We start from the raw sequence: 11,913 nt of genomic DNA, 5'->3' as shown, positions 1-11,913 counted from the left end.
GGCGGCAGGGGGCAGTCAGGGAGAAGGGGTGGTTGGATTGGGCAGGGGTCCCGGGGGGGGGGGGGGGAGTCAGGAAGAAGACGAGGGGTTGGTTGGGGCAGTTGGGGCAGTCGGGGGTGGTCAGGGGACAGGGAAGGGTGGATGGGGCAGGGGTTCCAGGGGGGCTGTCAGGGGCGGGAAGGAAGGGGGGGGTGGGATAGGGGGCCGGGGCCGGGCCACGCCTGGCTGTTTGGGGAGACAGCCTCCCCTAACCGGCCCTCCATACGATTCTGGAAACCTGATGTGGCCCTCAGGCCAAAAAGTTTGTCCGCCCCGGGACTGGCTCATCACACCGAGAGCTGCTCCCGCCTCCGTGGGATGGGGAAGCGGGGCGAGGGCGGGTCCCCGCCCACGCCGGGTCCCCGCCCACGCCTGCCGCAGAGAACCACTGAGTGGTCGGTTCTGGTTCCGCTCCGGGCCAATAGGAGCGCGCCGCAGGGCGCGCGCGGGAAAAGCTGTGTGGTGCCTGAGGAGTGTGCGGACGCGGGCTCTTTCCCGCTCTGTCCGCCGCAGGCAGCGCGCGGGCCGAGCTCCCCCTCCCCTCGGCATGGTGCGGACCAAGGCGGATTGCGGCGGGGCCGGCGGGGCCTACCGGAAAGGTGCGGGTGGGAGCGGGGGGGGCTGGGGCCGCCCAGGCCTCGGGGGGCTGGGGCCGAGCGCTTGCCGCCGGGCACTAACCGCTCCCTCCCCTTGCAGTGGTCGCCGCCCGGGCTCCCCGGAAAGCGCTGGGCTCCAGCAGCGCCAACGCGGGCCCTTCGCCGCCTGCCAAGAAAGGTGAGTGTCGAGCTGGCTGGGGAGCCCGCTGCTGGGGCCGCGCAGCCCGGCCCGGGGTGGGGGGCGGGGGCTGCCGCAGGCCTCGCAGCTCCTCGGGCCCAGGTCCCTGTGGGCTCCTGCTGGCCCAGCTGCCGCTCGTCATGGTGGGGCCGAGGGGACGGGGTCGCGCGGCGGGTTGGAGCCTTGCGAGGCCGCCCTCGCTTCTCTGTCCCGAGCTGCGGCTGCCTCGGGCGCTCACCCCGCGGCCGCTCCGCGAGCCTGCGCCGGGCTGGGCAGCCGGCGGTGCGACCCGTAACGGTCCCTCCGTACCCGGCGCGGGGGGGGGGCGTCCCGAGCCCCAAAGCCGCGCAGGGAAAGCGGGGTAGAGACGCGACAGGGAGTGATAACGGCGACCCTAAGCGAGCCCCTGGCGCTCCCAAGGCTTCTCGCGGACCCCCGTGTGAGACCTGCTGTGCAGTGAGGGCAGCCTGGTGTTAATCGCCCATGGACCATAACGAAACATGGGGTTGGGCCTTCTCCACGGAAGGATTTGATACCTTGCTGCAACGACGGGACATAGTTCAGCCTGCAAAACTTGCTACTGGCTCAGAAGTTGAGGTGTTTCCACTTAAGAGATAATTTGTCCGGAGATTAGTCTGAAAATGGGGTGGGATAGAGCTGCAGCTTAACATCAATTAGCAACCGTGTTTGTTAAGGGGGTTATGGTGAGCGATTTATTGTTTCATCATTGAACTAGATGTGTCCAGGGTTGCCCAGCATACCGTTGTCTCAATGGCTAGCTTGATAAACTCATTTCCTTTGTAGTTGAAAGCAAGTATGCTGGTGGAAATCCAGTATGTGTGAGACCAACACCAACCTGGCAAAAAGGGATTGGAGAATTCTTCAGGCAGTCCTCGAGACATGCAGAGAAAGAGAACCAGATGCCTGATGATGAAGAGGCAGGAAGCAGTGGAATAGGAAGACTTACCAAGAAGTAAGGATTCATTTCTGTTAAGTTGGGTTATGGAGGAGAAAGTACAAAATCAACAGATCATATCTTCTAATTTTTGTTACCGAGTATTTTGGCATCAAAGATGTCACCATGAAGGATGTGACTTCCCCCTCATACTTAAGGTGACCATATTTCCCAAAGGGAAAGCAGGACACCATGGGGAGCTGGGCTGAGCCCCCTCTTCCCAGACCTGTCCTCATCTGCCTGCTTGAGGTGCGCTGCCCCCCCTCCCCCATGCGGGGCTGATGTTGCTGCTCGCCTGAGCCCTGCCTGCCCACTGCATGAAGCAGGAGCTGGCATTGCTGCTTGCTTGAGTCCTGCCGTCTCTTCTCTCTCCCCCGCTTGCACGGTGCGGGGCTGGCATATCCATTTGCTCCCCCCATGCGTTCTTCCACCCTCCAGTTTTTTGACAAAAGTGGGCATTTGTCCCATTTGCTCTTGCCAAAAAAGTCAGGACGGGTGGGACAAGGCTTAAAAACAGGACTGTCCTGGCCAAAATGGGATGTATGGTCACTCTACTCGTGTTCTACCTGATCTCAGTACATGGTGTAAACATGCAAACTTGAAACTTCCCAGAAGCAACAAACGTCTAACGCACTGAACAAAGAAATGCAAAAGAGTTCTCTTTTTCTACTGGCCCCTGTGATTATGCCATCTTAAAACAATATCCTGTCTGATGGAGAAGAGTGCATTTTTGGCTCACTCTTCTGTTCGATGAACAGTTGTCGCTGGCAAAGATCACTGAAGTGAGCCAATCTGTTGCTCCTGTAAACCTAATCTATTGAAAGCCTCTACAGAGTGCCCCAATGGGTGTAATATCTAACTCTACTAAAGGCTTAGACTAGACAACAAAGCAGACTTCAGAACTTGGGTCTTAAATTGCTGTTCCATGTCTCAAAACATAAGAACAAAATGTGAAAACTGGCTTGTTTTGAAAGTAGCAGATGATGGTTCTTCTGCCTCAACTATTTTTCCTAGGTAAAATAGTAATGTTCTTTAATGACTTCCTTGTTAGCCTTGCACCACTGGGAGTGTCTGTGCTTAGGGGACAGAACAGGAAGTGGCCTGAGGTTGGCCGTGAAAGAAGCAAACAATGTGGCATATGATTGAAGTAGATTCAGTGGAGGGGCAGAGTTGAACACCTGGACAAGAAACTTAAACAAAATGCAGTGTAGACATTAGACTCAAAGGGGTATGTGATGGAAGATTGCAGCGATTGTTTCAAATAGACTGAAGGGAAGCAAGTTGGGAAGAAGAGGCAGGGACTGCAGTAATCAAGACAGGAGGTAGGGCGTGTGCAAGAAATCTTTTTATTTGAAATGGCTTACTCATTGGAACACTTACCCTGAGTTAGTTGGGTAACTCATGTTCATTATTTGGGCCACAGTAAGGAAGCTATGGGTGGGGGTAGCCTTGTGTTGTGTCTCATCAGTTTCTATTGTTTTCGGGGGCAGGGTAAAGGTAAATAGATTACAGTAAAGTGCACAGTGTTCTTTAGAGTTGCACTTCCTTTTGATGAACAGGTTTTTGCCTGGTTTAAACCTTTGGCTGGATGCACTATGGCTGTCCGTATAAAATACTTGGACTGGCATCTTTGGCCCATCTTGAGAGTGGATGTCTGATAAATGTTAGTGCTGTCCTCGGATTAAGTCTTTCCAATGGGAAAATGTTACCAGAAAGCAAGGCACAGGGCTTGGAATAGCAAATGCTTCTTGGGAAGCCAACAATTTTCCTCTTGTATAAATGATTACTCTCCTTATCTTACAATAATTATGCCCTGCCTCTGGTTTTGCTCATACTGCTCCCTTCAGCAGTACAGTAGTACCTCAGAGTTACAAATACTTTGGGAATGGAGGTGGTTCGTAACTCTGAAACGTTCATAACTCTGAACAAAACATTGTGGTTTTTCTTTCAAAAATGTACAACTGAACATTGACTTAATACAGCTTTGCAACTTGACTATGCAGAAGAAAAATGCTGCTTTCCCTTTATTTTTTTTAGTAGTTTACATTTAACACAGTACTGTATTTACTTTTTTTGGTCTCTGCTGCTGCCTGATTGTGTACTTCTGGTTCCAAATAAGGTGTATGGTTGACTGGTCAGTTTGTAACTGTGGTGTTCGTAACTCTGAGGTTCTACTGGAGATATGCATATGTAGAATAGCAAAGAGGGGCAACTTTCTATATACCGGTAACTGCAGTATGTTTAGAGCTAAGAAAAGTTGCTATGAAAGTGGAAAAAATCACTCACTGTTCAAAGAGCAAATAATCACTGAAGGGCTAAGATCATGGCCTCCAGAAAGGAAAGTCCAGCAGCTCATAGCACCTTTTAATAGGGATTCATCCATCTCTTTCTGGTTTAATCTATAGAGGCTATCAGTCTCTTGTGATAAAACTTGATCTTTGAATCCACTGACTCTTCCAGAGGCAGCTGAAGACTGATGAACTAGCAATAAGGTGCTTAGGTAAAGTCTTTGCTCTGAACATTCTTACTCTGTAGTCTTTTGCTATTCTAACTTGGTGTAACTCTGATCTGTGCTCCGGGGAAGATGTGGAGACTGTCTGCATATTTCGTATTTCAGAACCTGAAGTGCTGTCTCTGCCCTAACTAATTCACATTTCAGCTGACTACAGAACTCTTATTTTTAGGTTTACTAAAATAAGAGGCTGTATGATTAACTCTGTGAAGCGGGTTCTTTATTTCCCCTTGGAGATCTAGGGGAACTGGGCTAGGTGCAGAAACTACATCGTGGGTCTTGTTGAGGGGAGTCTGACTTCTAACAGGAAAGACTTTAACTTGGGTCCTTTTAAGGATAACTGAAGTGCAGATCCCTCACCACTGTTTTATCTCCCTGCAACCCATCCCATACTTTTGTGTAGGGAGAGAAGTACGCTGTAGAGTAGACCAGTAGTTCTCAGCCTCTTCACACCAAGCCTATGAGGCAATACGGGAAGGGCAAGCTGAGAATCTATGCTATAGATACTTGCTTTTTGGTCCAGTTCCAAGGCCGTGTCTCCTTAAGATGCTGACCAGTGTGTTCTTTTTTACCTCTGTACTGGGGTTTTACCCTTCAGTGAAGCAAAGGTTGTTTATCTAGTTCTGGGGTGGGCAAACTACGGCACACGAGCTGCATCCGGCCCTTGAGCTCCCGCTGGGGAATGGGGTCTGGGGCTTGCCCCGCTCTGGCATGGCTCCCAGAAGCAGTGGCATGTCCCCTCTCTGTCTCCTACGCGCGCTTCCCCGCCCCAGCCCTGATCCCCTTCCCACCCTCCGAACCCCTCAGTCTCAGCCTGGAGCACCCTCCTGCACCCCAAACCCCTCAGCCCCACCTCAGAGCCTGCACCCCCAGCCAGAGCCTTCACTCTCCCCGTGCCCCAATCCCCAGCCCCACCCCAGATCCTGCTACCCTAGCTGGAGAGCGCGCGCGCACACACACCCATCCATCCATCCAGACTTGTTTACTATGCTCAGACCTGAAACTTCAGTTGATAGCCTCTCAGCTCCACAGAAGCTATGAAAGGTGGGTGTGTGGTGATCTAGATAAAGAAGGGAAGGTGGCTGAACCAATTCCTGCCATCAAGGAAGGCTCTCAGGTGGATACCTAATGCAGCGTAAAATCCTCTGCACTTGAGTGAGCTTCCAAAGGAGAAAGGCTTCTTAGGAGCTCTATACGTGGGTTAGTTAAAGCTGCTTTTACCTTTTGATTGCTCATTTGCTAAAGAGTGAGTTGGCTACTGTATATTGATTTGAGGGTTTCTTACTATATTTCATCAGTGTACAAAAGAATACTGAGATCTATTAAGGGCCACTAATTCTAGTGGTCTACATTACTTAGTCTTGTATGTCAGAGGCTCCTTGAAGAGCACTGTTAAAAGAACCTCTCAGTCAGCATATTTGTCAGTTATATTGGTTTGCTTTGAAAGTTAAAATTCTCTCCTATCCCTACAGAGCTCGTCCCTTGACTCCAGATCCCACAGAAGATGATGCATCCTCTGAAGATGAGCAAATATGATTCTGTCCTGCCTCTATTTCTTACTGACTGAGCATTTCCTATACTTGAGTTGGGCTTTCTTGTACATTTTGTATATATCTTTTTTACATTCATGATGGCTTTTTTGTTTAGTTATTGTACAGAACTTTAAATTAACATTAGGCTTTTTACTCAATCATCCTTAGAACTACTTCAAAGGTTTGAGTGATTGCAAGGAAGTTTCTGGTAAAATTAATATATATATCTCTTGGAGCTTAGCATTCATTATAAAGCACGGTTTAAGTTGTCTTTTTTTTATCATCTTGCTTAAAATGGCTTTCTTGGCTTCCCTAATGATTCCACTGTAGTGTGCTGCTTATGGTGTTGAAGACTGGTGCCATATTTGTGCTTTACTGTCTAAAAGGCAGTCTGATTTTTTTCTATTAAATGGAAGTATTTTATAAAGAAATCTGAGTTGGTATCTTCATTGAAATAATCTGTTGAGGTGCCTGACCTTGCCCTTTCAGGATAGTTTGGGCAGAGGTTGAAAATACACTTACACTTCTCTGAGAAGGGTCCAAAACACTTCATGGGAGAGAGGCCTTGAACAATCATGCTGAAATAACTCTGTGCTTAGTAGACTGCAACCTACATATGTAAATGGAGACGGGTGATCTGAGTATTGTACTCCAGAGAACCTAGCCCAGTGAGGCCCTCATCCAGTTGGAGTTGGTAGGTGCTGTTGTGTGGAGGCTTGTAGTCTGACTTGTCCAAGATAAGTCCAACTCCGCTGGTAAATAAAAATTGTTCATAAGTCACTACAGTTGGAGACAAATAGACTGGTGTAAACTAGATTGTTTTTAAACAGTGCTAAAGCTTTGAGGCTCCTGATAAAGTCATGTGTTATGACAAGCTGAAAAATCCTAGAAAGGGGAGGAAACAGTTGAAATCAACATGTATTTTGAGTGGCTAATGGAGTGAGGCTTCCACGCCTTCCTGGATACATTATCTGGGAGACACTCAAGGGGGGCAGAGGGTGTACACACTGGAAGGAGTAAGATTAACTACTATGACTGCCACCCCCACTGTCTCCTGAGACTAGATCTCCGTTGTTCTGATCCTAAAGTGTCCTGGCTATACGAGGCCAGAGAAGGAACCACAGATACTGCCACATCCACAGTCTTCAACAAATCCTAAACATGTGAGTCTGCTGTAACTCCCTCCCTCGTGTCCCTTTTCTTCCATATCTTATTTCTTCTCTTTCATTTTCTTTTCTGTCTAAAAAGAGTCCAGCTTAGCTGGCCAAGTCTGTACCTTTTGCAACACTGCTGTGAGGCAGCTAAAAGCAATACCTTAAACAGATTGATGCTGATACAAGTGCCAGGTCTTAAAGTGACTAATCAGATTGCGTGCTGTGCCTGTGCCTCTTCAATGGTGAGGTTGCAAGTTAATCAGGACCAGAGGCAGAGGGTGTATTTTTAACACTGCCATTCTTTTGTCCTCTTTTTGTGTGCGCAGTTTTGTGTTTCGCCTTCACTGTCAACTACAGCAACTCCAGACCATCTCAACTAACTTTTTTCTTTTTCCCCCCTCCCAAATCAAGGGCAGTTAGTATATCTGAAATATCAAATGGGGTTTTCCCTAGAAAAATTATACAAGCAAAGGGAACAAGGGATATTGTTAAAATGAAAACTTTATTTAAATTTACATTTTAACTGTCTTAGCCTTTTATTAAAAAGATACAGAAAACAGTTTTTTTTGTGGCAGAAGTTAGGATGGGAACAAGAGTTTCTTTTAATATCTTATCCTTTGTTGGGCTATACACATGGCCTTTAACACAACACTGCTGCTCTAATACAAACACAATGAGCAGCTGAAGAGAGATCTATAACTAAATGCCTATGGATAAATCTTAAGTCAACTTAAACATTATATTTCTGTACTGCACAAAGGCATGTTCACACAAACTACTAACTGGTGTAACGATCTTTAGCTAGGCACAAATGGTGGTTTTAAAAAAAAAACCAAATCTCGCCATGCCTGCACAATGAATATATTGAACAAAACGGGTTTAAAAGCAGGCTGCTGGTCAACAAATGTTGCCCTTTGAGCTCTAAAGTACAAAATAAATCTCATCCTCTTTATTATGCGTATAAGATGTATGGAAATTGACAGGCATGTTATAGCTATGCTGGTCTATTTCCCAATGTAAAAAAGCCCTAAAGTAAAGAAGCAAACTTAAACCTTTTTAGGCTACCTTTATAAAGTGTAAACACACAGTTCAATGCAAACTGCTTTTACATATCACATTTAAAACCTCAGCACTAGAAACTAACGCCAAATGGCAATAACTGCAATTCTAACATCACACTTTGTACGCAGGTAGTAAAACCAAAACTAATCGATATTCGGAAGAAAAGCAAACATGCTTGTAAGTAGGGCTGTTGATTAATCACGATTAAAAAGATAAACCTGATTAAATCACACTGTTAAACAATAGAATACCAATTGAAATTAAATTTTGGATGTTTTTCTACATTTTCATATATATTGTATTTTGTTGTAATTGAAATCTGTATATTTGATTACAGATATTTGCACTGTAAAAATAAATAGTATTCACCTGATACAAGTACTGTAGTGCTATCTTTGTTGTGAAAGTGCAACTTACAAATGTAGATTTTTTTGTTTTGTTACATAAATGCACACAAAACCAAAACAATGTAAAACTTCAGCGCCTATAAGTCCACTCAGTCTTACTTGTTTCAGCCAATTGTTCAGACAAACAAGTTTGTTTACATTTACAGGAGATAATGCTGCCCTCTTCTTTTTTTATAATGTCACCAGAAAGTGAGAGGAGGCATTGCAAGGTAAATGCACTGTCTACTCTTACTCCTAAAGAATAGGCCTATTTAGTGAATTGCAAGCTATGGAAAGGAGAAAAACATAAGAGCTATACTTGAAAAGAGGAAAAATGTGAAGGGCAACATGAATCAACAGAATACTCTCCCTGACCAACAAGCAAGAAATAAAGCTATGTCATCTTTACCTAAAGCACCTGTGTTGTTCCATGCTACTGGAAGTGTTAAAGTAATACAGAAGACAATTCTACGATACTTTATTGTAAAGGGCAGAACATAAAGTGAACTGCATACTCCAAACTAATTCAAGATACAGTAACATACATGTCTACCCTGCCATAAAGACTAACAAGCAAACAAAACCTTGCAATGCTGAATACAACAGGGCCATGCAAATGTCTGCTCTCACTTTCTGGTGACGTTGTAAAAAAGAAGAGGGCAGCATTATCTCCTATAAATGTAAACAAACAAAACTGTAGAGTAGAGGTGCTAAAAGTGGTTTTGGCTTATAACAAAGCAATCTACTTAGCAGAAATATTAAAAGGAAACCTGATGAGCTTTAAATCATGAATTGAAAGTCTTGAAATAAGAACGGCCATGCTGGGTCAGAGCAATGGTCCATTTAGCCCAGTATCCTGTCTTCCGACAATGGGTAATGCCAGCTGCCCCAGAGGCATACGTAATAAATTTCACCCACTGATTACATGCTGCAGTACACTTGAAACTTAGCAGCACCCATTTACAACACTCCAATCTCCTTTACAGACATGCATACGCCACAGAAAATAGACACACTTCATTATTTTCTGAATCAAAGGAGACCGAGAACAATCTTTTCTTGTTTATCAAAAGGTGGTGCTGCTGCTGCTGCCACCAAGTATATTAGGATCACTCAGAGGTGAAAGTAAACTGGTACACAGCCAACTGTACTGACAGGGGGCAGCTTCCCCAGGCCAGCAAATTTAAAGGGCCCTGGGCTCCGGCCAGAGCCCCTGGCCCTTTAAATTGCCACCAGTCCTGGGGCTCCCGGTGGCTGCTACCACTGCCATGGGGCTCCGGTGGTGATTTAAAGGGCTCAGGGCTCCCAGCCGCTGCTACCAGGGGTTTAAAGGCCGCGCCCTTTCCAGTTGAGGCCCCGGCCCTGCGTACCGGTAAGTCACTTAAGTTACTTTCACCCCAGGTATCACTGAACACAGATTTATATCTTATAGATACAAACCTCCTTGACCCAGAGCCTTAAATTATGTTATTGTATGATGGTAAAAGGTCACAGAGTGTTATAGACAAGTATGTATAAAGCCAAGTACCTGTTGTACAGTTTGCATGTTGAGTATACTGAATGTGGACAAGCAAAAAGGTGGCCTTTGTACCTCCAATATAGATTTTTAAAGACCATAGCGAAGAATACATTCTTGAAAACTTAAAAGGAATTATCAACTTGAAATCTAGTAAATAATAATAATAAAAAAAAAGTCAAAATGTAGTTTCAGGTTTTACCTGACCTTGAGTTTCTCTGCCAATTTTTGTGGTTTTACCATTTTTTAAAAATGTTTCTTCTCTATTGCTATGTGTAAATCCACACAGTGAAACTACTAACAGTTTCATTGCTTCACCTGTAGAGTCAAACAGTACACAAAGTTTTGTCAAATTCACAAAGTAAAGAAACAGACGTTAGAATATGTCTCTCTAATTTCATTCATGTATAGCATAGCCATAACCAGTAACATTTTCAGATTCAAATTTGAACTGGAAATAAGAATGGTGCAAAGATTTTAAAACCAGAGAAAGGGATATACTAGTTAGGAAATATGAAGGCAGCAAAAATGCTACCCCTGCTAAATGCTGCCCATAGCTATTACACACTACAAGAAAAACAATGAGGAGTCCGGTGGCACCTTAAAGACTAACAGATTTATTTGGGCATAAGCTTTCGTGGGTAAAAAACCCACTTCTTCAGATGCATTGTCAGTCCATGCATGTTACTTTTCTCAAGAAATGCTTATGGCAATTAGGGTGGTGTTTCCCTTCTGATACTATAAGGTCACTTATGTCAGCTACATGTACACAGAGCTCATGTTCATACTTTGCTGCCTCAAGTATTTGTTCTTTTTGAACGATGTTACAGAAGAAATTCTTTTTTTGGAACTTCCTTCCTGTCAGAAAATGCAAAGGCTCCAGTTTGCTGTGGGGACCTTGCTCCAAAGCACTGTCAAGGTTTTGGTGGTTGTAACACAAGATAGGGTTTGCCGTTCACCCTTACTGGTTGATGAAGTAAATTCAATGGATTTACGAAGTCTGCTAATTTTACCTTTATCTGTGTACGTTGCTTAACAGTTTTTATGCCAGTTTTTAATGATTTCCTGCCTTCAGCTGAAGAGTCGCTATAATTCTATCAGTTGTATCCTTATTTTGGAAATCCCTAAATTTCTGTCTTGCATTTTTTGTCTCTTGTATCATAGCCAATCCCTGTTCACTAGAAGCAAAAAATTGTCCTTTTTTCTTGACAAAAAATGCATGTTCATAAGATACTGTTAAGAGATGCTCCAAGTTCAAAACTGCCTCCATTTTTCATCCATGGAATATCTTACAATAATAATAAATTAGGGCTGTTGATTAATCGCAGTTAACTCATGTGATTTAATTTAAATTTTAAATTAAATTAAATTTAAATTTAATTTATTTAATTTTTAAAAAATTAATCATGATTAAAAAATTTAATCGCCATTAATCGCAGCTTTAATCGCACTGTTAAACAATATAATCCCAATTGAAATTTATTAAATATTTTGCATGTTTTTCTACATTTTCATATATATTGTATTCTGTGTTGTAATTGAAATCAGTGTATATTATTTTTTATTAAAAATATTTGCATTGTAAAAATGATAAAAGAAATATTATTTTTCAACTCACCTCATACAAGTACAGTAGTGAAACCTTTGTCATGAAAGTGCAACTGACAAATGTAGATTTTTTTTGTTATATAACTGCACTCATAAACAAAATAATGTAAAACTTCAGAGCCTACAAGTCCACTCAGTCCTACTTGTTGTTCAGCCAATCGCTAAGACAAACAAGTTTGTTTATATTTACAGGAGATAATGCTGCCCTCTTCTTATTTACAGTGTCACCAGAAAGTGAGAACAGGTATTTGCATGGCACTTTTTTAGCCGGCATTGCAAAGTATTTACGTGCCAGATATGCTAAACATTTGTATGCCCCTTCATGCTTCCGCCATGATTCCAGAAGACATGCTTCCATGCTGATAATGCTTGTTA

General features: G+C 44.1%; 1 protein-coding gene across 3 annotated transcripts; it reads left to right on the top strand.

The window, feature by feature from the left end:
* Window positions 1-273: 273 nt before the first annotated feature.
* PCLAF (PCNA clamp associated factor) lies at window positions 274-6,243 on the top strand. Of its 3 annotated transcripts, none has more exons than XM_043524276.1 (4): window positions 343-589; window positions 736-813; window positions 1,618-1,786; window positions 5,753-6,243. In XM_043524276.1, exons 1-4 carry the CDS (start codon window positions 358-360, stop codon window positions 5,814-5,816), a joined length of 543 nt encoding a protein of 180 aa, XP_043380211.1. In that variant the 5' UTR covers window positions 343-357; the 3' UTR covers window positions 5,817-6,243. The 3 variants fall into 3 exon arrangements, with proteins under 3 accessions (XP_043380212.1, XP_043380211.1, XP_037767407.1); XM_037911479.2 differs by having other exon boundaries at window positions 447-638; XM_043524277.1 differs by lacking the exon at window positions 5,753-6,243 and having other exon boundaries at window positions 274-589; window positions 1,618-1,682.
* The last annotated feature ends 5,670 nt before the right edge of the window (window positions 6,244-11,913 follow it).

Source organism: Chelonia mydas, chromosome 10 (genome assembly GCF_015237465.2).
Source record: "Chelonia mydas isolate rCheMyd1 chromosome 10, rCheMyd1.pri.v2, whole genome shotgun sequence".
NCBI classification, from domain to species: Eukaryota; Metazoa; Chordata; order Testudines; family Cheloniidae; genus Chelonia; species Chelonia mydas.
The sequence above is the reverse complement of the archived record's forward strand: the minus strand, read 5'-3'. Positions and strand labels throughout refer to the sequence as shown.

Coding starts and splice junctions, on each gene's coding strand:
- PCLAF (XM_043524276.1), top strand. CDS start 358: ATGGGGAAGCGGGGCGAGGGCGGGTCCCCGCCCACGCCGGGTCCCCGC. Junction 814..1,617: donor TTCGCCGCCTGCCAAGAAAG/GTGAGTGTCGAG, acceptor TTTCCTTTGTAG/TTGAAAGCAAGTATGCTGGT. Junction 1,787..5,752: donor ATAGGAAGACTTACCAAGAA/GTAAGGATTCAT, acceptor CTATCCCTACAG/AGCTCGTCCCTTGACTCCAG.